The sequence below is a fragment of the Bufo gargarizans genome, chromosome 4 (assembly GCF_014858855.1).
Source record: "Bufo gargarizans isolate SCDJY-AF-19 chromosome 4, ASM1485885v1, whole genome shotgun sequence".
NCBI lineage: Eukaryota > Metazoa > Chordata > Amphibia > Anura > Bufonidae > Bufo > Bufo gargarizans.
Genome location: NC_058083.1, coordinates 380,820,073 through 380,846,243, shown reverse-complemented (window position 1 = coordinate 380,846,243; position 26,171 = coordinate 380,820,073). Strand labels below are relative to the sequence as shown.

General features: G+C 48.7%; 1 protein-coding gene across 1 annotated transcript in view; it reads left to right on the top strand.

The window, feature by feature from the left end:
• Window positions 1-20,823: 20,823 nt before the first annotated feature.
• The window catches only part of LOC122934910 (two pore calcium channel protein 1-like), a 72,937-nt gene continuing 67,589 nt past the window's right edge, over window positions 20,824-26,171 (top strand). Inside the window, exon 1 of the mRNA XM_044290569.1 lies at window positions 20,824-21,058. Coding sequence (XP_044146504.1) covers window positions 20,960-21,058 — 99 coding nt within the window. The 5' untranslated portion in view covers window positions 20,824-20,959. The remainder of the gene's footprint in view (window positions 21,059-26,171) is intronic.

The window sequence follows — 26,171 nt, the reverse complement described above, 5'->3', positions numbered from 1 at the left end:
TCTTTAAGAGCATAGAAGTGAACTCTGCAGATAACATCTCTTGGTTTAGAGCTATCTGGATTGGGAGGTCTGAGAGCTCTGTATACTCGATCAATTTCAATGTGGGTGCCCGGCGGTCGTCCCAGGATTTTATTGAACAGTCCGACCACAGTGGGCATGAGATCAGGTGTCGTGACAGATTCAGAGAGGTCACCTTATCCGCACATTATTGCGTCGGTTGCGGTTCTCAATATCATCTAGGTGGTAATGAAGCGCGTTGAGTTGTTTGCTATGGGAATGAACCGCATCTTGGAGAGTAGACACTGTAGCTGATAGGACCTCATGGTCACGGACCGTGAAGTCGATTCTAGAGTCCAGTACTTTCATGTCAGAGCGGACCTGAGAGAATTCTTGACGGCATTCCTGCAGTATGTTAGTAGCAAAAGCTGATAAGTCCTCTTTAGAGGGTAATGTGCTGATAAGAGTACGCAAGTCCGCCAGCGATGGAGGCCTGGTTTCCTCACTATGCATGATCACTGATGCTGACGGTTGAACGCCTAGAGGGGCAGGGGATGCAGCGTGTGAAGCGGGCCGAGCACTGGCCGAGGGACTGATTGCGGTCACCTGCACTCCCAGATGCGGACTGTCCCATGATGATCCAGAAGACCAGTGTGGTGAGGCAGGAGTTCACTGGAGAGCGGGAAGGGATGTGGAATGGATCCAGAACCCCCTGATGAGTGACCTCCGGGGTGAGAGGAGTGGAGGGCAATTGATGTGTCAGCCCATTGAATAGCCCCAACACAGGAGGGGATGTGGCTGCCGGCACGCTTGATGGCGCGGGGCCCGTTCCACTGTGAGTGGGCTCAATAGGGCCTATCAGAGGCTCATGTGGCCAGAAAGAAGGGGCTGTAGGCCTCAGGCCTAGTCCGCATGTGGGGGCATCAGTGTGTGGGTCCAAGCCCGCTGTCATGGTCTTACCTCCTTGCTGTCCTCCTTCGTTTGACATGTGCTGGCGGCCATCTTGGTTTCTGGGTTTCTTGTAGCCTCCCACCCTGCGGCTCCTCCTTCCCACTGGGAGGAGCTGGATGCCTAGCTCATATATATAGGAGGTCTGTGGCTTCAGTTCCTTGCTTGGTCCTCCTGTTCTCACATGCTTCTAAGACTGCTGCTGCTTCTGGTTCCTGATCCTGGCTTCGTCTGACTACCCTGCTGATTCCTGATCCTGGCTTCGTCTGACTACCCTGCTGATTCCTGATCCTGGCTTCGTCTGACTACCCTTCTGGTTCCTGATCCCTGGTTTCGCAAGACCCTGCTTCGGTTTAGCCATCCGTTTGGACTTTTGCCTTACAGCTTTATTTTCAATAAAGCCTTCTTATTTCCACTCATCTCTTGTTGTACGTCTGGTTCATGGTTCCATGACATTAGGACCAAGCCATGAATTCTGACGGTACAGGGCCATCCTCGCTACCTACGCTGGTTGCCAGACTTGATCAGCAGGATCACCTGTTGGGTCGGTTCGCTGTGGCGTTGCAAACCCTGCTTGAACGCACGGCTCATTTAGCTTCCGTTGCCGATGGGTCGGTTGTCGCTCCTGGGCCCGCTCCTACTGCCGCTCCGGTTGTTGCGCCAGAGTCTACCCCGACACCTGTTGCTGCGCCTGCGGTGTTTCGGGTTATGACCGGTTCTGCCCCCCTTCCACAGCGCTTTGGGGGAGAGCCAACTCAGTGCCGAGGTTTCATTAACCAGGTGGTCATTTACTTCGAGTTGCTGCCACATGCCTTTCCTACTGAGAGATCAAAGGTGGGCTTCTTGATCTCGCTGCTCTCGGACAAGGCCTTGGCCTGGGCCAGCCCTTTATGGGAGAACAACAATCCGGTGGTTGCCGAGTTTTCTGGTTTTGTTGCTTCTCTTCGGAAGGTATTCGATCTGCCGGCTCGTGCTGCCTCTGCTGCGAAGCTCCTTATGTCCATCAGACAGGGTTCACGATCCGTAGCTGAATACGCCATTGAGTTTCGTACCCTGGCAGCAGAGGTGGGCTGGAATAATGAGGCTCTGGTCGCTGCTTTCTCTCATGGTCTCTCGGATGCCTTGAAGGATGAGGTTGCAGCTAAGGACCTACCAGTGGAGCTCGAGTCTCTTATTTCTTTCCTGATTTTGATTGACACCAGACTCAGGGAGAGACCTTCCTTTAAGGAGAGCCTGCGGAGGCCTTCTAACAGATTGGCGCCTACGTTTGCTGTCCCACCCGTGCCTCCCTCTCCTCCCACGCCTCCTGGGGATGACTTGTCTGGGGGTGAACCCATGCAGCTGGGGTTTGCTCGCCTGTCCGAGGGGGAGAGGGTACTCCGGAGACGCGAGGGCCGATGCATGTACTGTGGTCTCGTGGGCATTTTCGGTTGGCATGCCCGAACCGTCCGGGAAACGCTCGCACCTGAGATCCTGTCGGGGGCAGATCTTGGGTGGAGTCTCCTCGTCCCCGGTTTCCCGTGTTGACAAACCACTGATTACTGTTGTCCTCTCCTGGGTCGGGGGCTCGGTGACGACCCAGGCGTTGGTGGACTCTGGTGCTGGTGGTTTGTTCATTGATAGTGTGTTCGCTGCCGCCAATTCCATTCCTCTGCAGCCTCGAGGTTCCCCACTGGCTCTTGAGGCGATAGACGGCAGACCCCTTCTGCCGCCACACGTGACTCATGAGACCCTTCCAGTGGGGATGGCCATTGGTGCCGTTCACAGAGAGTCGGTCTGTCTCCAGGTTATTTCGTCTCCACACTACTCGGTGGTCTTGGGGTACCCCTGGCTCCAGAAGCATAATCCGACTTTCGATTGGAAATCGGCCGAGATCCTCTCGTGGTCACCGCAGTGTGGGGCTAGTTGCATCCATGGGCCTGTCAAGTTGCTGTGTACTTCCTCGGACTCTCTGTTGCCTCCTGAATACGAGGAGTACCGGGATGTATTCGATAAGGTGCGTGCGGTTGCCCTACCTCCGCACCGCCCATACGATTGTGCCATAGAGTTACAATCTGGTGCCATTCCGCCTCGTGGCAAAGTCTATCCACTGTCGGTAGCGGAGAATGAGGCCATGGAGGAGTACGTGAGGGAGGCGCTTTCACGCGGACACATTCGCAAATCCTCGTCCCCGGCAGGGGCTGGATTTTTCTTTGTGAAAAAGAAGGGCGGTGAGTTGAGGCCTTGCATCGATTACAGGGGTCTCAATCGCATCACGATCAAGAACGCTTACCCGATACCCTTGATTTCCGAGCTGTTCGATCGCCTCAAAGGGGCCACGGTCTTTACCAAACTCGACCTGAGGGCGGCATATAACCTGGTAAGGATCAAGGCGGGCGATGAGTGGAAGACCGCGTTTAACACCAGGACCGGTCATTATGAATCCTTGGTTATGCCCTTTGGGTTGTGCAATGCGCCCGCAGTCTTCCAGGAATTCATCAACGATGTTTTCCGTGACCTGTTGCAGCAGTGTGTGGTGGTCTATTTGGATGACATCTTGGTATATTCTGAATCCATGGAGGCCCACATTCTGGATGTCAGACGAGTGTTGCAATGGTTACGAGAGAACAAGCTGTTCGGTAAGCTTGAGAAATGCGAATTTCACCGATCCCAGGTAACCTTCTTAGGTTACATCATTTCCGCTGAGGGGTTCTCCATGGATCCTGAGAAGGTTTCGGCTGTCTTACAGTGGCCCCAGCCCAGTGGTCTTCGTGCCCTGCAGCGCTTTTTGGGCTTCGCCAATTATTATCGGAAGTTCATCAGGGACTTTTCCATGCTAGCCAAGCCTCTCACGGATCTGACCAAGAAGGGCAGTAATCCCCAGATCTGGCCGCCCGAGGCCATCCGAGCTTTTGAGGCTCTAAAGTCCGCCTTTGTGTCGGCTCCGATTCTGTCGCATCCCAACCCTGGGTTGCCGTTTGTCCTCGAGGTGGACGCGTCTGAGACGGGAGTAGGCGCCCTCCTGTCTCAGCGTAGAACACGAGAGGGTCCTCTGCTTCCTTGTGGGTTTTACTCCCGGAAACTGTCTTCCGCGGAGTGCAACTACCAGATTGGTGACAGGGAGTTATTGGCCATCGTGCAGGCCCTTAAAGAATGGAGGCACTTGCTCGAGGGCTCGGTGGTTCCGGTTCTCATCCTGACAGACCACAAGAATCTGACCTACCTCTCTGAGGCCAAGAGATTGACACCACGTCAGGCCAGATGGGCTCTGTTCTTGTCACGTTTTAATTACGTGGTCTCCTACCTACCCGGTTCCAAGAACATCAGAGCGGATGCCTTATCACGGCAGTACTCCGAGCTGTCCGGGGAGGAGTCGATTCCGACTTCGGTCATACCTCCGAATCAGATCCTGGCCGCCATTCGCACCAGCCTGACCTCTCCCCTGGGTGAGCAGATTTTGGCGGCTCAATCTGGTGCTCCCTCTGGGAGACCCAACGGCAGGTGTTTTGTGCCTGAGGAGTTGCGCACTCGGTTGTTGCGAACCTACCATAACTCCAAGGCCGCGGGGCATCCTGGAAAGAATCAGCTGTCCTGGGCTGTTTCACGTCTGTTCTGGTGGCCTTCTCTACGTTCCGACATCGCCGCATATGTAGCGGCATGCTCCGTTTGTGCCCAGAGTAAGTCCCCTCGGCACCTTCCGTTGGGCCTTTTGCAACCCATAGCCACCGGGGAGCGTCCATGGTCACACCTGGGGATGGATTTCATTGTGGACCTCCCTGCATCCCGAGGCCATACGGTCATTCTCATGATAGTGGATCGGTTTTCCAAAAAACTCCAAGGCCGCGGGGCATCCTGGAAAGAATCAGCTGTCCTGGGCTGTTTCACGTCTGTTCTGGTGGCCTTCTCTACGTTCCGACATCGCCGCATATGTAGCGGCATGCTCCGTTTGTGCCCAGAGTAAGTCCCCTCGGCACCTTCCGTTGGGCCTTTTGCAACCCATAGCCACCGGGGAGCGTCCATGGTCACACCTGGGGATGGATTTCATTGTGGACCTCCCTGCATCCCGAGGCCATACGGTCATTCTCATGATAGTGGATCGGTTTTCCAAAATGTGCCACTGTGTTCCTCTTAAGAAGTTACCCTCTGCACAAGAGTTGGCCTCGATTTTTGCCAGGGAGGTCTTCCGGTTGCACGGTTTGCCCAAGGAGATTGTGTCGGATCGGGGGAGTCAGTTTGTGTCCAGGTTCTGGCGCGCCTTTTGCTCCCAGTTGGGGATTCATCTCTCTTTCTCATCGGCCTACCACCCTCAGTCCAATGGGGCCGCAGAACGATCCAATCAGGCCTTGGAGCAATTCCTTTGTTGCTATGTCTCCGATCACCAAGACAATTGGGTTGACCTCCTGCCTTGGGCTGAGTTTGCCAGGAACACGGCGGTGAACTCTTCCTCTGGGACGTCTCCCTTCATGGCCAATTATGGGTTCCAACCTGCCGTGTTACCGGAGGTATTCTCTCCCCAGGATATTCCGGCTGTGGAGGATCACCTTTCCGTCCTACGTGCTTCTTGGGTACAGATCCAGAGGTCCCTTGAGGTCTCTGCGCAGCGCCAGAGACTCCAGGCTGATCGCAGACGAGCGCCCGCTCCTTCCTACCAGGTTGGAGACCGCGTATGGTTGTCCACCCGCAACCTCAACCTTCGAGTGCCCACTCCCAAGCTGGCGCCTCGCTTTGTTGGTCCCTTCCGAGTGCTTCGCAGGGTAAACCCGGTAGCCTATGCCCTTGCGCTTCCTCCTGGCATGCGGATCTCCAACGTGTTTCATGTCTCCCTGTTGAAGCCACTGGTGTGTAATCGTTTCACTTCCTCGATTCCTCGGCCTCGTCCGGTCCAAGTGGGCAATCGTGAGGAGTATGAGGTGAGCAATATCCTGGACTCACGCCTGGTCCGCGGCCGAGTGCAGTTTTTGGTCCATTGGCGTGGTTATGGTCCAGAGGAGCGTTCCTGGGTTCCCTCCGCAGATGTCCATGCTCCTGCCTTGCTCCGAGCCTTCCACGCACGCTTCCCTCAGAAACCGTTCCTTACTCCGCGGAGGAGGGGCCCTTGAGGGGGAGGTACTGTCATGGTCTTACCTCCTTGCTGTCCTCCTTCGTTTGACATGTGCTGGCGGCCATCTTGGTTTCTGGGTTTCTTGTAGCCTCCCACCCTGCGGCTCCTCCTTCCCACTGGGAGGAGCTGGATGCCTAGCTCATATATATAGGAGGTCTGTGGCTTCAGTTCCTTGCTTGGTCCTCCTGTGCTCACATGCTTCTAAGACTGCTGCTGCTTCTGGTTCCTGATCCTGGCTTCGTCTGACTACCCTGCTGATTCCTGATCCTGGCTTCGTCTGACTACCCTGCTGATTCCTGATCCTGGCTTCGTCTGACTACCCTTCTGGTTCCTGATCCCTGGTTTCGCAAGACCCTGCTTCGGTTTAGCCATCCGTTTGGACTTTTGCCTTACAGCTTTATTTTCAATAAAGCCTTCTTATTTCCACTCATCTCTTGTTGTACGTCTGGTTCATGGTTCCATGACACCCGCATTAGGAGGCAATGATAGGTGGGCCGACGGCTGTGTTTGCGGCCCTGCAGCCGGGCCTGAGCTTCCGGCGGGGGTTCCCGATCCAAGGTCTCGGGCGGCAGGTGGGGAGGACGCCTGGGGCATCATGAGCGGGCGGGGAGACAAGCTCCGGGACCCGCCGTTACCTGTTGCCAGCGAGGAGAGAGGGAGTGGAGGCACCGAGGAGGATCGTTGACGGCATGAGGACCGTGTCGGGCTCTCCAGGGTGTCCGGGCGCGCAGGCGGTGAGTGCAGCAGCGGCGTTGCGCCGCCATCTTGTAGGCCTGTGCGGCGGTCTTGGCAGGCTGGAGACAGGGCGGCCGATTGTCTGGCGAAAAGAAGAGGCAGGTCTCCTTGGGATGAAGCCAGGGGAGCCGATGGACGGGCTCTACCCTTTTTTACCGATTTCCCCATCAGGATGGCTGTGGATTTCTGCAGGAGTGTGGCGGAGCTCTCAGAGAGCACGTCTTCACTCTTCCATGGCTGGCCACGCCCCTCTTTGATCACATTTTATTACTTTTTTGGGGTAAAAGAAGCAATGAAAAGATGGCAAATTGACCATTTTGACCCTTTTTTCAGCTACGCCATTCGCTGCATTGGAAAAGTATTTTTATATTTTAATAGTACAGGCATTTTTCAGTCACAGTCATACCCATGATGTTAATATTTTTGGTTATTTAGGTATTTATTTTTGTATTACGTATACGGAAAGGGGGCGATTTAAACTTTCATATTTTTAAAATTTTTATATTTTTAACAGTTTTTCTTTTAACTTTTTTGCAATGATTTTGAATCTCGCATTTGAGCGTATAACAATCTTGGATTTTTTTAATGCATTTATTACTAACTATTGCTCATTTCTTACGTTTCTCAATATAAGAATTGCAGTTTAAATTTATCAGCAAGGAGTTTTTCCTTTTCTTTCTTTTTCATTTATTCTCTACAACAGGACATTTTATCTCCACTACCCTTTTATGGTATCTCTACTATTAACCCCTTCCCGACCTTTGACGTACTGTTACGTCATGGGAACCATGAGTTCCCGCAATTTGACATAATAGTACGTCATAGTGATCGCGTGGGCACCGGAGCGGTGCGCGCGATCACTGCAGGGGCCCGGCAGTCCGCGGTAGCGGCCCCTGCTGTATCCGCCGACATCGCTGTAAAAGCCGATGCCGGCGGATTAACCCCTTTTATGCCGCGGTCCGCGCTGACCGTGACATAGAAGAGGTTTGCGTCAGGTGACCGATCGCATCGAGTTCCCGTGCTGCTGTGACAGGGACCCGATGCGACCAGAGGCTGCCCAATGCCTTGCACGGCATCCGGAACTGCCTTCTACGGGAGCCGAGGCGATCCAGCCTCAGGTTGGGTCTCCTAGGCAACCTGTTTGTGTATGACTCAGTGTCATACACTAAGAGGCAATGCATTACAATACAGATGTATTGTAATGCATTCCAGAGGGGATCAGACTCCCAAAAGTGAATGTCATAAAGTAAAGTAAAAAAAAAGTTAAAAAAAAGTTTTTAATAAAATTAATAAAGTAATAAAATTTATAAAGTAAAAAAGAAAAAAAAAATCCCTTTCCCCTTATTTTATAATAAAAAACAGAAAGAAAAACCAAACATATTTGGTATCGCCGCGTCCGTAATGACCGGCTCTATAAATATATCACATGATCCACCCTGTCCAATAAACATCATAAAAAATAAAAACAGTGTAAAAGGACTTCCGGTTCCGGCGCCGCCATGTGAGGACGCAGCGCTCGGAGCTCCTGCATATCGCCGAATACCCGTGTCATTTTGCAGCGCAGGGATCTGCTTACCGATCCTGAGGGACGTCCGACTGACACCACTTACCTGCCTTGAGGAGCTGATGGAAAGATATCTTCTCCGGAGCGGGCAGAAGATCAAAGGTGCGCAGCTAGCAGCCTCACAGAGTGCGGCAAAAATGGCGGACACTCAGCCACTGCTATTTCGGGAGGAGGACTCTCAGAGCACCCAGGGAGAGGGGTCCCCTTTAGGTGGCTCGGCCACGCTGGATTATAAGCAGCTAGCCATCGAGGTGGCGTTACGCATAATGCCGGACATCCAGAAAACGCTGGAAACAACAATACTGGCCTCATTTTACTCCCTAAGGGAGGAGGTAAACCAGACCAGCATGCAAGTGGGGGCCCTTGAAAAAGAGTTACGCTCCTTGCAGCAGCAAGCAGGTGACACTAAGGCTGTTTTGAAATCACAGCAGCATGACCTGGAATACCTACGGTTTAAAGTTGATGATCTTGAAAACAGGTCACGCCGCAATAACCTGAGGGTGGTTGGTTTGCCTGAATCCATTAAACAACTGGACCTTTTGGATATATGTGAGAGAGAACTGCCTGAGGCCCTGGGCCTGAAGTTTTTCTGTCGAGTGGAGAGGGCCCACAGGATTGGCCCAGATAGAGGAGCTTCTAGGGACTCAAACTCTGAGTCTCCACGTGGTGGGGATGCGAGGCCTCGTCAGGTTTTTTTCAAATTGCTGGACTTCAATGATAACGTGGCATTACTCCGCAGTTTCCGTAAAAGACGGCATCAGATAACAATCAGAGGCCACAAAATCTTATTGTTTGAGGATTTCTCGGCTGAGGTGGCGAAGAAACGCAAGGCTTTCAGCCCAGTCTGCACTGAGTTATACCACAGAGACATCAGATTTCAGCTCCTTTTTCCGGCGGTTTTGAAGATTCACAGAGCAAATGGGGGGACTATTACCTTTAGATCCCCCACTGAGGCAAAGGAGGCCTTGGATGGGATTGTGGATGCGGAACCGCATGATGTGCCCCTCTCTCCCCAGCGGTCTACTTTGAAGGACTCATTGGATCCAGCTGCTCGACGAGGGAATGACCGTTTGCGCAGTGGCCTAGAAAGGCCCTCAAGAAGAGGACGTTGAAATTCCTCTATTCAAAATGTGGTTGGGACTCAATCCTGAGGGGCAGTATTTGTCAGTGTTGCTGACTTTGTTCGAGATTAAGGTTGTTTTGTTATTTAGCTCTGTGCCCCACGCTAAGGCCTTTACTGTTCAGTCGTACAAAGTGTTATTGTTTTAGGCCAGGTATGTGAGAGCTCTGCCATGGCGGAAAAAAGGAAAGTCTATAACTAGATCTAATCACAGCTGCCATCATATAGCTATATCCGGCCTGGCGGGTTGGCTTCTGCTGCCACTCATCTAGGCAGGGCTATTTGGTTGCACGTGTTTTGGTTTCTGTCTTGTGTTATTTGTTCTCCTTCCCTCCCTCCTTTCTCCCTCCTTCCTCCCCTCTCCCTTGGCTTTCTCTGCTCAGGGATCCGTACGTACCAGGGCTAAAATGAAAATTATCTCCTGGAATGTCAAGGGTTTACGCTCCCCGCAGAAGCGGTCAAAGATTTTGCGCCATCTGAAGCGTCTCCAACCTGATATAGTTCTCCTGCAGGAGACTCATTTGGAGGAGAAAGATTTCTTCCGAATGAAAAAATTCTGGGTAGGTTCTGTGTGCGGATCCGCGGCCAGGGAGCGCAAAGCTGGAGTACTCACATTGCTACATAGGAATTTTTCAGGGAAAATATTATCGGAATCTCATGACAGTGAGGGCAGGTGGCATAGGTTATTAGTAGAGATTGGAGGTATTTCTTATAGCATCCATAATGTGTATGCCCCGAATGATAATAATGCCCCCTTTTACGCTCTTCTAGAGAACAGACTGCATTTGGATGGAACTCACAACAGAATTGTGGGTGGCGATTTTAACTCAGTTGCCTCTGTTCTGGAAGACCGGAAGAGGGATGTAGGGGTGGTCAGTTCGCAAAGGCTTTCTGACAAGGTTCTACCTCCCTTATTAACCTCTACAGGATTGTATGATACCTGGCGCTCTTTACACCCTGATGACAGGGAGTATACGCATTTCTCACATGCACATAATGTATGGTCCCGTATTGATTATCTTTTCCTTCCCTTGCACATGGCATCTAGAGTGGTCTCCGCCGAAATTCATGACTTACTGATTTCCGATCACTCACCTATTTCCATTTCCCTGCAGGATACCTACCCTAGAGGAACTGATTTTCTATGGCGCTTTCCTTCTTTTCTGGCCAGAGACGACAACTTTAAAGATACACTGCAAGGTTGGTGGTGGGAGTTTCAGGGTGACAATCCCCGGGATGCATCAGATGTTTCGACCAACTGGGAGACTGCTAAAGCGGTCCTGAGGGGTCGAATTCTCAGTTATGTTAGCAATTTGCGCAAGGTAGTAGCTAAACAATACCAGGAGGCTAGCTCGGCTCTTAGACAGGCGTATACTCAGTTCCTTCGGGTGGCCACCACTCGGAATAAGGAGGCCTGGATTGCAGCTAGAAACAACTTTGAAGTTTGGGTGGATAAAAGGGAGGCGATGTACAGGTCGGAGTTCCAGACAGATCTGTTCAGATTTGGGAATAAGTCAGGCAAAATGTTGGCTAACTTAGCGCGGGGCAGAAGGGCTCCTACAGTCATTACGGCTCTGAAAGAGGAGGGGGGAGTGACCCAAACAAATCCTAAGTTGATAAATGATCTGCTGGGAAAATATTATGAGCGTCTCTACAGTGACACTCCAGTGGACCCGGAAAAGGGTAGGCGGTTTCTGTCAGGCGTTAAATTGCCTTCCCTGACGGAGGAACAACAGGGATCTTTGAATGCGGAAATAACGGCTGAGGAGGTGCTACATACAATACGCTCCTTGCATAATGGTAAGGCGCCAGGCCCTGACGGATTCTCAGGAGAATTTTATAAAGTCTTACAGGACAACCTTACCCCCACGATGACGGAGTATTTCAACCATCTTTTGCACACGGGTAGTTTTCCAGCTCATGTTAATGTCGCCCACATTAAACTGATACTTAAACCTAATAAGGACCCGCAAGATCCAGGCTCGTATCGCCCGATATCACTCATTAACCAGGATCTCAAGATATTGACTAAAATATTGGCTGATAGATTGAGTCTCTTAATGCCTACCCTGGTGGGTCCTTCCCAAGTAGGTTTCATTAAAGGGAGGTCGGGGGTGGCGAATATTAGGAAGGTACTGGCAACATTGGACTGGGTCGGGCGCCGCCCTCAGCCAGCCTGGGCCCCTATTTTGTTGGCTTTAGATGCCGAAAAGGCTTTTGACTCAGTGCGTTGGGACTGGTTGGGGGCGGTGCTAGACAAATTCCAGATTGTTGGGGATGTCCGTACTTTTTTGGGAGGTCTTTATTCTAGTCCGGCTGCGCGCATTCACACGGGAGGTTTTTTGTCTCGGGTTTTCCCCCTTCAGAGAGGGACTAGACAGGGCTGTCCGCTTTCCCCCCTTCTTTTTGACCTAGCCATCGAGCCTTTAGCCAGATTTCTAGAGGATTCTGACTTATACAAGGGCATTACCATAGGCAAGAAGGAGGTCAAACTAACCTTGCATGCTGATGATCTTTTGATTTTCATGGATACCCCCCAGCGTCACTTGGGCCCCTTAATGGAGTTCCTGAGTTCTTTTGGGTCCTTTTCGGGGTATAAAATTAACTCGTCTAAAAGTGAGATTCTTGAGCTACACGCCGCTAACCCACTGCAGCTTTGGCGGGATGCTGGTCTCTCTTTATCTGTTGTTAAGAAACAGGTTACGTACTTGGGGGTCAAAATCGGTAAGCTCCCGGGGTCACTGTATTTGCTAAATTATCCTCCCCTCATAACGAAAATAATTTCTGAACTAGAGAGATGGCATTCACTCCCCTTATCTCTGCTGGGGAGGAGCCAGCTCATCAAGATGATGAGTTTTTCTAAGCTGCTCTACCCTCTCCAGACGCTTCCGATCCTGCTGAAACATACAGATGTCAATGCACTAAATAAGGCTTTTACCAAGTTCTTGTGGTCTGGCAGGCGCCCTCGTATCTCTCTTTCGAAGCTTATGCTATGGAAACCAGAGGGAGGAGTAAAATTCCCGAATATACGGGGATATAATCTAGCATGTCTCATGCGTCACGTGTCCAACTGGGTACACGACACGGATCTTTTCTCTAATAGGGAGGTGGAACAAAACCTGGTTGCCCCATGGAACTTGGTGTCGTGCCTTCACTCTAACCTGTCTGCATTGCCTGGGGATATTAAATCTTCGCTTTTATTGAGAGATACGATAGCAACCTGGAAGGCGGTTAGGAAGACATTTAACTTGCCTCATGCAATCTCCAAATGGATGCCGTTATGGGGTCATCCGGAGTTCCCTTCCGGAACTAGTTTGAGACCTCCTGAGCTGTGGATATCTAGGGGTTTGACTAGGGCGGAACATCTTATGCATTTGGGGGACAAACGCTGGCTGACTCCAAAAGAATTGAAGGAAAAATACGCTCTGCCGGATTCCCATTTCCTGAAAATAATGCAGATTGTGGGTTTCTGTTCACATAGATTGCGTGATTTGTCGAGGGAAGCGACCAAAAATTCCTTCGATGAGGTCCTCAGTTTCTCCCCCCAAACGGTTTCACTCTCTAGGCTGTATAGGGCCTTCTCAGGAAATTTCACGAAGATCAAGGCTTCCACACTTTTTAAGAAATGGGAACACATCACCATGGATGATGAGATTGGGGTTAAGATCCTGGAAGGTTGGAGTAAGGTACGCCAGTGCGTGGTAGGTGAGACTTGGCGTGAAACCTTTTTCAGGATGATGCACCGGGCAATCTATGGTTTTAACTTTCCGGCCTCTCCCCAGTTTCCGGATCGTATCACACATTGTCCCAATTGTAAGTTGGCGGCTACGGATTTCTGGCATGGCATTTGGACGTGTCCTGAGGTAGTCAAATTCTGGGCCGCTGTGATAGATTATATTAAGAAGAACTGGTCGGTGGAATTGTCTATGGAACCCCAGGCCCTGGTCTTTCATTATATCCGCCCGGTGAACCAGACTCGGATCCCGATTTTGTTGCACTCAGTCTTATTAGTAGCCAAAAGAGTCTTGCTCCAAAGATGGCTTACAGATGCCATGCCAGACATTCCTGATGTGGTCTCTGAATTGAAAGTTCTTTTGGGATTTGAAAGGATTGAAGCGTCTAGGCACAAAGAAGGTTCAGCTTCCAAATTTTTTAATAAATGGCGTACTTTTATTGCCGCGCACTTTAGTCCGTCAGAGACTAGGGAATTGGTGAAGCCCTTTCAGTATACCTCGTGGTATCTTAAAGCTTCTCTGGGTAATACCCTGGGACCCCTGGCAGTATAGTCCTGCCTCCCCCCCCCCTCCCCCCTATTTCTGTCCCTCCCCCCTCTTTCCCTTCTTTTCTTTATTTCTTTCTGGTTTTTATTTGCCTTTACTTCTTTAAGAAAAATTGGTAAATGCAGTCAGATTCATGTATACTATACTCATGTTCCTCATGTAACTGTTTGTGCCCCCTGGTTTTCTCCGGAACCCATGCGGGGAAAGTGTGTGTAATGATTGTTATGTGGGTACATGACCCGTGCCTTGTTTCTTTTTGATGAATCTGCTTCAAATAAACAGAATAAAAAAAAAAAAAAACAGTGTAAAAAAAAAAACATTTTTGTCACCTAACATCACAAAAAGTGCAACACCAAGCGATCAAAATGCCCCCCAAAATGGTATCAATAAAACAGTCACCTCATCCCGCAAAAAATTAGCCCCTACTTAAGACAATGGCCCAAAAAAAAAAAAAAAAAACTATAGCTCTCAGAACATGGACACACTAAAACATAATTTTTTTGTTTCAAAACTGCTATTATTGTGCTAAAGTGAAATACATAAAAAAATATATACATATTAGGTATCGCCACGTCAGTAACAACCAGCTCTATAAAAATATTACATGACCTAACCGCTCAGGTGAACACCGTAAAAAAAAAAAAAAAAAAAAAAAAAAAAGCAGCACAGATGGGGTTAACTGCCCCCTGTGGACTGGTAGGACCGGCGGAATTTTTAATGAGCCCAAGAACCAATAACAAAGTTCCCACTCCCTCAAAAGGAGGGAACTACCCCCCAGCCACCGTGTTTTTATCTGTCCTTTTGGACAGGTGGACTGGGGTGTAGCTCCCCCCTTTTTTCTTTTTGTTTGGGGGAGCAAAGAAATGGGGGGTATATGGTTTTCTCATATATCTTTCCCCTCGTATTTATTTATCTTTAGGGCTTCTTTTTGCGATTGCCCTTTTTTTCTATTCCCCCCCCCCCTCCTCCCCTCCTCCCCTCCTGTCTGGCTGAGAGGGGTGCCTTCTCTAGCAGGTTTTCTTTTTTCTAACCTGCTTTACTTTTTCCTGTCCAGGGGATCTCCAGCTGTTTACGGTCCCCTCGTCGCTCTTCTTGTTGCGGACGCCGGCTGAGGGATTCCGGTGGCGCCGCGTTGCTCGCCGCCGCCTTCCCTGGATGACGTCACTAGCGACGTCACTTCCGTGTGTCTCCTCCTCGCCAGCAGCGAAGTGCTGCCAGCGCTTACTGCTAGTAAGGGGGGGCAATTAGATAGACCTTTTCTCTTTAGAATATATATTTTGTGTTTAGGCAGGGATATTATTAAATCCCCTGTTTTAGTGGGGAATGACATCCCCATTGAAAAAAAAAAAAGGAAGGGAAAGTAGGCAGCTGCATTAACAGTAGTTTCATTGGCCAGTAATAGTTCCGCCCTAGGGCGGACCTTTACGCCTCCTTATAAGCCCTTGGTTGCCTTTACTCAGTCTCTGGTTGCGCAGCTATTCAAGCAAGCTTCCAGAGCCCTATTGCGCCGAGAGAGAATTTTCTAGTTCCTCTTGTGATTCTGAAACTTCGGAGCTTCGTTCCAGTTTGGTGGGCTTATTCTTTATGTGGTGTATTGTTTCTTATTGCTGAAATAAGATTTTAATCCTCCTCTTTTTTTCGCAGTCATGTCTTCTCTGTGAGACTCTGACCAGCGGAAATCCACCACCAAACGCAAGCACTTGGCCTGTTTCGAGTGTAATACCCCCTTGGACGACAACTGCCCGTATTCAAGATGTGACAGCTGCCGTTCCCGTACCACTACAGAGCCCACGATACAGGAAATGTATCAGTGGGCTAGGTGTTATGTGGATGACTCAATCAAGGGGGTAGTCAAGCTGTTGAATGAGAGGTTGCCGGGACCCTCCCAAACCCCTATGGAGGTCACCGCACCAAGCGAGAGACCCGCTGTCTTTTCTGTGGGCTCATCATCCTCTGACGAAGAGGAATTAACCTCATGTTTTTTCCCTCCAGAAAAAACTCAAAATCTTTTGAAGTCCATCAGGTCGGGGGACCAGGATGTTGACGTTAGTGAGTCCTCCGATCCCGCCAGTCGGGCACAGCGTGTCTTTAAGGCGGATGAGACCCTCCGTTCAGTCATGCTTACTGAGTGGAAAAAAACGGAGAAAGGACCAGTCTGGACTGGCAAATTCAAGATGATGTTCCCGATGGCGAAACCCTTGGTGGAATCGTGAGGTTCCATTCCCGGGGTTGACATGGCCATAGCCAAATTGTCTACACGCACTCTGGTGCCTGCAGATGATGGGTCGAGTCTGCAAGACCCTCTTGATAGAAGGGCGGAGTGCACACTAAGAAGAGGTTATTCAGCCGCAGCAGCTTCAACATCCACTGCCATAGCAGCATCCGAAGTGTCGTCCTTCTTGAGAAATAAGCTGAATCAGATCCAGACCGACGTGGATCAGAGTATATCCTGTGATGACATCCTGGCTGCCTTTAAAACTGTGAATCTGGCTATGGACTTTCTATGTGATACTACGCAAGTACAGCTAAAGCTTGCAGCCAAGACCATGGGCTTAGTCTCTGCAGCTCGTAGACCGTTATGGCTGAAACCTTGGAAGGCAGATAATGCCTCAAAATATAATTTGTGTGGACTTTCGTTTGAGCCCGACCGGCTTTTCGGTTCCGAACTGGACAAAATCATGGAGGGCCTCTCCGATAAGAAGGGCAAGAGTCTTCCTCAACAGCCCGTTTGAGGACGCTCCAGACAGCATCGGGGGGGGGGGGGGGGGCAGACAGGGCCAGCAGTCTACTTCCCGTAGAAACTGGGGGGGGGGGGGGGCAGCGAAGATCTTCGAGGCGCCCTCGCAGACCCACTAAGTAGGCCAATCCCTCCTGACTACGGGCCTCCTACTTAGGCTCTTGGTTTCCCCCTGCTGTTCCTGCCATTACGCCTCTGGCTTTTCCCATACCCTCTCGCCAGATCCCCATGGGGGGGCGTCTTTCCCATTTCAAGGAGGTTTGGACCCAGGAGATTGCGGATCCCTGGGTTCTAAGCATCGTTTCCTCCGGGTACCTTATAGATCTTGTCTCTCTCCCCCAAGAAAGATTCATTATCAATCGAGGCTTTCAGCCTGCCAAACAGAGGATTTTAGAATCCTACATCCAGGACTATACATAAGGGTGCTCTGGAGGAAGTTCTGGCAGGGGAGCAGGGCCTAGGGATCTATTCTCCAGTTTTTCTGGTTCCCAAGAAAACAGGCGATCTCCGGATGATAATCGATTTGAGATTCCTCAATCGATTCACTAGGAAGGCCAAGGTTTCGTATGGAAACCATAAGGTCAGTCAGCCACATCCTCAGGCTTGGAGATGTGATGGCCACTCTGGATCTCAGGGATGCTTACCTCCACATTCCGATCCATCCCTTTTCTCGGAAATACCTCAGGATCGCGGTCCAGATTTCTGGGGTTCTCAGGCATTTTCAGTTTGCTGCCCTTCCCTTTGGAATCTCATCCGCCCCCTTATCTTCACCAAGGTGGTGGTAACAGTGGTGGAAGCTCTGAGACTTCAAGGACTGACCATTGTCCCTTACCTGGACGACTGGCTCCTTTTGGCGGCCACCGTACCAGTTCTGACCCACCATCTTCATCTGGCAATTTCCTTTCTGCTCCGCCTAGGGTGGATCATCAACTGGCCGAAGTTGAATGTGAGCCCTTCGACTTCAATACAGTATCTAGGTTTCATAATCGACTCTGTGGAGATGTCCCTTTAGTTAACACCAGAGAGGAAAACCCGGGTACAAGACCTGGCAAGGTTCTTATAGGTACCACGACGAGTATCCATTCGGACTCTCATGAAGATGCTGGGGCTCATGTCAGCGGCTGTGGACACAGTCCCTTGGGCATTATGGCACCTTCGCCCTCTTCAAACAGAAGTTTTGAACAAGTGGGACGGCAGCCCTACGGGGCTAGATTCCCTATAGTCTCTATCCTCCCAAACTCGGAATTTCCTGAGATGGTGGTTCCATCTCCCTGCAGGGAAGTCTATGACCCAACCATCTTGGCTCATATTGACAACAGATGCGTCCCTAGTAGGCTGGGGCGCTCATCTAGACGGTTCCACAGTTCGGGGAACTTGGTCTCCCATGGAGCGGCGTCTCTCCTCCAATCTCCACGAGATGCAAGCTATCCGGCTAGCCCTCCTTCACTTCGCCCCTCAGATCCAGGGCAAAGCGGTGAAAGTCCAGTCAGACAATATGACTGCGGTTCTTTACGTAAACAAACAGGGGGGTACGAGATCCCTACCCCTTCTTTCAGAGATCGGGGTAATTCTACGGTGGGCAGAGTTGAACCTATCCCATCTATCTGCCACCCACATTCGAGGGTCCCTCAACATGATTGCAGATTGACAAAGTTGCGGATTACCGACTATGGAGTGGTCTTTGCATCCGGAGATCTGGACATCAGATAGTCCTCAGATGGGGATTACCGGAGGTGGATCTCATGGCAACCAGGTTCAATGCCAAGGTACAGAGGTTCTGCTCTCTATACAGGGAGGACAACCCCCTGGCGATAGAGGCTCTGTCGATACCGTGGAGGTTTGGGCTTGCTTACATCTTCCCTCCCTTTTCCATGATACCGAGGGTATTGAGGAAAATCCGTCAGGATTGGGCCTCGGTAATAGCCATCATTCCATTCTGGCCCAAGAGATCCTGGTTTACCCAGCTCATTCAGATGAGTAGGGGACAATACTGGAGACTCCCCGCGGAGCAGACCCAGGTGTCGTGGGACACACATCTCTGCCCAGATCTGCACAGATTCAACCTGACAGCCTGGACGTTGATCAGTCCGCCCCTCGTCTGTGCTGCTGTTAGGACTAAGGAAAACAAATTATCGTTAGAAATGAACGATTTTTGGCACATTACATCACAAAAATTGCAACAGCAAGTGATCAAAAAGGCGTATGCCCCCCAAAATAGTACCAATCAGACCGTCACCTCACCCCGCAAAAAATGAGACCCTACCTAAGAGAATCGTTCAAAAAATAAAAAAGCTATGGCTCTCAGACTACGAGACACTGAAATATCATTATTTTGGTTTCAAAAATGCTATTATTGTGTAAAACCTAAATAAATAAGAAAAAGTAGACATATTAGGTAATGCCACGTGCGTAATGATCTGCTCTATAAAAAAGTCACATGACCTAATCCCTCAGGTAAACGCTGTAAAAATAAAAACGGTGCCAAAACATCAATTTTTTTGTTACCTTGCCTCACAAAAAACGTAATATAGAGCAATAAAAAAAACAACATCTGTACCCCAAAATAGTACCAATAAAACTGACACCTTATCCTGTAGTTTCCAAAATGTGGTCACTTTTTTGAGTTTCTACTGTAGGGGTGCATCAGGGGGGCTTCAAATGGGACATGGCATCTAAAAACCAGTTCAGCTAAATTCGCCTTCCAAAAACCATATGGAGTTCCTTTCCTTCTGCGCCCTGCTGTGTGCCCGTGCAGCAGTTTACGATCACATGTGGGGTGTTTCTGTAAACCGCAGAATCAGGGTAATAAATATTGAATTTTATTTGGCTGTTAACCCTTGCTTTGCTACTGGAAAAAATGGATTAAAATGTAAAATCTGCCAAAAAAGTGAATTTCTGAAATTTCATCTCCATTTTCCATCAATTCTTGTGGAACACCTATAGGGTTAACATTGTTTGTAAAATCAGTTTTGTATACCTTGAGGGGTGTAGTTTCCAAAATGGGGTCATTTTTGGGTGGTTTCAATTATGTAAGCCTCACAAAGTGACTTCAGACCTGAACTGGTCCTTAAAAAGTGGGTTTTGGAAATTTTCCGAAAAATGTCAAGATTTGCTTCCAAACTTCTAAGCCTTTTAACATCCCCAAAAAATAAAATGGCATTTTCAAAGTGATCCAAACATGAAGTAGACATATGAGGAATGTAAAGTAATTACTATTTTTGAAGGTATTACTATCTATTATAAAAGTTGAGAAATTGAAAATTTGCTAATTTTTCAAAATTTTGGGTAAATTAGATTTTTTTTATGAATAACAATGTTTTTTTTTTTTTTTTACCACTGTCATAAAGTACAAATATATGTAATTTGATTACAAATGCCATTAGAAGAACCTGGACACAACAAGCATAACACTAGATGGACTTTCGATAGACACATAATCAAAACCTAATTCCTTTTTTAGACGTGATATCTATATATTTTAAACCGCATTCGAATAAATTACCTATTTTAAATTTATATTAACCTTTATTAATAAATATAATTTGTGTGGTAACCAGATATAGAGTGCCGGCCTATCAATTTTTTACATATTTTACGTCTCTCAGTGGCAGAGCACAACGCAGAGCGATAAATTGGGAGAGCCGATGTTAGCACGTTTGTCTGACCCTTTAACCTCAGTATAACCTAGACCACCTTTTGTGCCTAGTCCATAATAAGGGCACATTCACACCACCTGCTGTACCTGACAAGTCCTATCTTTTACTGTATCTTGCGGATCTTGGACCCATCAAAGGGTCCGCACCGCAATACGGAGTGCAAACGGACAGTGATCGTCAAGCACAGCAACCATACGGTCGCGTGAATGGGCCCTACAGCTTTGTTTTTTTCCATAGCACAATTGGGGGAAATTTATCAAAACTAGAGTAAAGTAGAGCTGGTTTAGTTGCCCGTAGCAACCAATCAGATTCCACCTGACGTTTTCCAAATGAGCTCTGCAAAATGATACGTGGTATCTCATTGGTTGCTATGGGCAACTAAGCCAGTTCTACTTTACTCTCGTTTTGATATGACTGAACACAGAATCCAATACTCAACCGCAACCTAAGGGATAAACGCAAAGCTATATGCACACTGCACACTTTCCATTCTTCAGACATCTGGCTACCCAATACCACTGCCAGCCAGCAGTAAACAGAGGCAGCCCAATACCACTGCCAGCAAGCAGTGAATGAAGCCCAAGCAGTTTGTTATCTCAGCCGCTGCTCATCTCCCGCGGAAGGTGAAATCCGAGCCGTCGCCTCCATCCTGCTGAGTGGTTTCCGCTCGGTCACGTGACCGGGCTCCTGCTCAGGCTGCGGGACGGGGAGCCTCAGTTATCCAGTAACTTGTATGGAGGAGTCGGACAGCTCTGCTCAGGGCTGGACCCCACAGACTACACAAGGGCAGACGCTGCTGGGAGCTGCTATTGATTTCCACTTTAGGTGCATTCCTTTAAATCATGTCAGAGAGCCCCGTGAAAAGTAACCGTGATGGCAGCAGCAGTGGAAATAACGGGACAGAGGGAGGATGCGGCGTCCGAGTGCAAGATCCTGACGAGGTAGGAAAGATCCCCGGGCGGTGTAATGGGGAATGCTGCTGTGTCAGCGATCTGTTCCCTGGATCCCCCATTTGGCTTTGATTATCTGCTGCAGAAGTGGATGATGGGATTGTGCTCCAGGATCCTGAAAAGTGCACATATGTGTAATGTATTATTGTCTGCAGGAAAGTAAGACCCCCTTATAGGATCCTGGCAGCTGAAGTCCATAAGGACATTATAGCCCATGATGTATGCGCTGTGGCCCCTGAGCCTGTAAGTCCTGGCTGTAGATGGGAAGGACCCAGAGGTGCTCACTGCTCCAGGAAATAAAGGGGGACCCGGCTTACGTCACTATGCTGGTGCCCTTTCCTTCCTATAAGGCTACCTGGTGATCTTGGCCCTGGCACCCATCACATGACCATAGATCGCTGTGTATTCAACCATAATGGGGTCACCGCACGATTCGTCAGTTAACGAGATCCCAGAATTGCAAAAAAAAATGAAACACTGCTGGATTTTTGGTGATTCTGGGGTGACGGCAATTTTGAGAGTCCATTTTATTCAAGAGCTACAGTGCTACGCAACGATCCTTGCTCGTGCGATAGATGTCAGGACCAAGATCGCCGTGTAGCCCCAGCCTTTCACACAGTCAGTGTTTGATCAGTGATTGTGAGCCTAAAACGGGTGCGGAACAAGAACACAGAACGGGGGCAGATCTTTCCAATATACCTTATTTCTGTATAGGCTCCGCGTCTGGTTTTGGCTCACAATCGCCAATGGAAATCACTTACCAAACACTGATGCCTCATTCACGCGTCCATGCTCAAATCCGCGAGCAGGTGGTCAGTGATGCATCCGCGAAAGATCAGTTTTTTGCTGTCCGTGTTGCATCCGTGGTTTTCACGGACCCATAGACTATAATGGACGTGACGGATCAGTGAACAAGGACAATATACAGCATGCATCCATGCTAAAAAACACTGACCCATCGACCGTGCTAAAACACTGATGTCTGAATACACACATTAAAATAAACGGGGACGCGTGCTGTCCGTGGAGAACATGTACCACAGGTCCGTGAAACACTGACGTGTGAATGAGGCTTGACTGTGTGAAAGCGGCTTTACAAGTTTTCAGTATAAAGGCTGATTTCGCTTCCCCGTTTCGCTTGCCTTTCTTCTGATCCGTCAGAAGAACAGAAAAATAAAGAAAATAAACGGATCAGTTTTTTTGAGCATCACTTACGATCAGTTTTTTTTCGAAATAACTGATCTCTAATGTAAGTGACGCAAGCTCATCATAATTGATGCTCAAAATAACGGATCCGTTTTTATGTTTGTTTAAAATATGATATACTGAGAAGGATTTGGGAGTTTTTTTTTGTTAGATACTTGGGATACTTTCCCAGGCAGTGTCCATTTGATGCAGACATTTCTGTGACTTTTCCATACATCGGGATGGGGCTTGCTGAACTAATTTTTATTTTATTTTTTGCTTTTGTGTTAAACATGGTAAGTTGGCTGTACACATAGCTGTCAGCTAAACTATTGCTTGGCTGTGACGATCTCTCCGATCTCCCACATTCGCGTTCGGTTCAGTCAAGAGTGTACGTTTTGTCGGTGGGGAAAGGGGTGAAAGCCGCTGCCATCTCCTGGGAGAACAAAAGGATTGAGTGAAAATATTAACTGCGCCACATCCTTCTCCCTTGACATCGCCCTTGGGGGTAGACTCGGGAGGTTTTACACATTAGACTGTCCTCCGCCAATGCACTATTGTGTATGGGGGCCTTAAAGGGGTATTCTCATCTCAAACAATGGGGTCATATAGCTAGGATATGACCCCCGAAAGTGGTGGAGGGCACAATGTGCAGCCAACTTCCATTTATTTTTTTATGGGGCTGCTGAAAATAGCCAAACTCTGGCTTAGCTATTTTCGTCGAGCCCAAAGAAGTGAATTGGAGCGGTGGCCGGTCACGCGCGGTGTGCTGCCATTCACTTCTATGGGGAGAGCCCTTGGTGGTGGCAGGACTGGAATCCTCCAGCCATCACTGGCATTTGGTCAGAGAACCCCTTTAAGGGTGCATTCACATTGCTGTATGTGGTCCGTGCGACAGTTGCTTTTCCTGGGCCGACCACGGCTCACGTGAGGTGAACTCACTGCATAGTGATCTATGACGCTGTGAGTTCCACGCCAACTGCGGGTCTATAGTCCTGACTGGGCTGCACTCACACCATCAGAGACCACTGTGCAGTGAGTCCACCTTACTGAAGATGAAGTTGGCCCAGGAATTCAGCCGTCACACGGACAGACAGATTTTTGGTCATAGGAAGCAGATCGCACAAGACTTTGCCATCATAGACCGCAACTGTGACTTACCTGTGATTTTTCTGCAATTTGGCTGTATTTTTATAGCCAAATCACAGCTCTAAGATAATTGCACATATCATTTGGCAGATAACGTCTCCAGGGCTGGACAACCTATTTAAAGGGAACCTGTCGCCTCCCAAAACCATCCCATGTAGCCAGCAGTGGGTTTCTGATGATGCCTTTCTTCCTGAAGGCAGATGCAGCAAAAGTACTGAAATCGTTTTTTAATCCCCTGCCGGCGCGCTTCTCTAGTCAGGCTTGAAGTCACGGGGGCAGCGGCCTACTTGCTTCAAGTCACGGTAACCGCGCCCCCTTCGCTGTGACTGACAGCCAGCTGTTCGGCAGACTTTTCGTAACTCTCTGCATAAGCGCTGTCAGTCACAGCGAAGAGGCAGGGAAGGGGGCGCGGTTACTGTGACTTGAAGCATGTAGGCCGCTGCCCCCATGACTTCAAGCCTGACTAGAGAAGCGCGCCGGCAGGGGATTAAAAAACGATTTCAGTACTTTTGCTGCATCTGCCTTCAGGAAGAAAGGCATCATCAGAAACCCACTGCGGGCTACACGCAGGTACTGCTGGCGGCTTGGGATGGTTTCGGGAGGCGACAGGTTCCCTTCCCCTTTTTTCCTAGTACATCATTGGTCTGTCTCCCTCTGTATTGTCAGTTCGTTCTCCAGATCCTTCTATCCTACCTTTATTCAGTTGGCCCTGGAGGCCTTATCCATGCAGGAAGGTTATACATACAGGAATAAGGCAATAACGACGCCTTGTATAGACCTCAATTATGCATATAACATTGCCTAATATACATTCAAAAATCTCAAAAATTGTTTGTAAAAAAATTAACTGGTCGGATTTTTTATTTTATTACATAGGCTACTTTCACACTTTCCGGCACGGTTCAGCAAAAACACTTCCATTATTGATAATGCAACCGTCTGCATCTGTTATGAACGGATCCGGTTGTATTATCTTTAACATTGCCAAGACGGATCCATTAAAAGTCAATGGGGGACAAATCCGTTTTCTATTGTGGCAGAGAAAACGGATCTGTCCCCATTGACTTGCATTGCTCCGCATCCCAGGATGGAAAGCAACAACATGTTGCGGTTTGCGCTCCGGTCTGGGAACACAGCTAAACGTAACGGAATGCATTTTGGAGCATTTCGTTCTGTTCAGTTTTGTCCCCATTGACAATGAATGGGGACAAAACGGAAGCATTTTTTTCACATATTGAGCCCCTATGACGGAACTCAATACCAGAAAATGTAAATGCTAGTGTGAAAGTAGCCTAAGAAAGACATGTGAAAAACTGATCTTTACTATGTGACCCCCACCGTGTGTTGACTTATCAGTACTGGTGTAAAGTAGAACTGGCTTAGTTGCCCATAGCAACCAATCAGATTCCACCTTTCATTTTCCAAAGAAGCTCTGAAGAATGAAAGGTGGAATCTGATTGGTTTCTATGGGCAACTAAGCCAGTTCCACTTTACACCAGTTTTGATAAATCTACCATGTTTTCTCTGTTTCCTTTTAAAACCTGTGAAAACTTTGAACGTTCTTGACCCAAGTTCATCTGAAAGTGAAATAATCATTAATACGAGATCAGTAACTGCATGTAACTTGGCTCTTTGCACTGGAATTTTGTAAGAACATCCTAGAATGGAAGCTTTGTGAGCTCTTCGTTGTAACCTTACAATTCCTCAGGCTGACCGGAATATGGCTCCTCCAAGAACATGGTCGTGGACTGTCAGGAAAAAAAGCCAGTTCTGAAACAGAACCTTTAAGAAAAGTCTTTCTGCGGCGGTCTTGATACCTCCTGCGCATGCCTAGTCATAAATTGGGTGCATCCTCCTGCAGTATCATTTCCTTTACGCCACAAAGTGGGTTTAATAAAAGTTGCAAGCTGTGTTGCAAAAAAATAGTCGCAAGTGCCTCTTTTTACACTACCTCAAAACTTTTCCAATAGGGGCAAAGGCGGGAAGAGGGTGTAGCCACCAGAGGAGGCAAATTTAACGCCAGGTTTCTGGTGCAAATGAAGCCAGAAATATATGGCAGCTCTGAGCTGTTGTGGATTTCTTTTTAGGTGCACTGACTGCCGGAGGATGCTCCTGCTCCGACAGTGCAAGGGATATCAAGACCAGCGCAATGCTTAGACAGCTTAGAGCTGCTGTAGATTTCTGGCTATTCAGAGGATAGGTGATCAGTAAAAAAAAAACGGAAAGCTCTTTTAACCTGGGGTAATTGCCTTTATATTGGAAGATTTGGGATTGTGCTCGAGTTTATGGCTGAGCTCATGTTATAATTTTTATGAATATTTTCAGTATGATGATGATTAGGATACATGCACACGAGTGAAAAACGGACATCACATGTCAGTTTTAAGACCAATGGTAGTCTATGAGGTTATTCACACTGGAGTTTTTTTGACGGCCAGTGAATAACAGACGTAAAAAAATAGAACATGTTCTATCTTGTCCGTTTTTCACTGACCGACTGCCCTCATACAATTGAACGGGTCAGTTTTTAACGTCCGTTTCTTAGAAAGGCATCAGATATTTGAAACTAGCAGAAGGACCCAGCTTTGCACGGGTATATTTCATCTATTTCATTTAATGTTTGTGTGTGTCGTTAAAAGATATCGACAGTATCCCCCATAACAGTGACCTCTACAGCACCCCTCCCCTTTAACAGTGAGTTTCACAGCACCCCACTCCCTTGACAGTGACCTCCACAGTACCCCCGCTGCCTTAACAGCAGGGCTGTGGA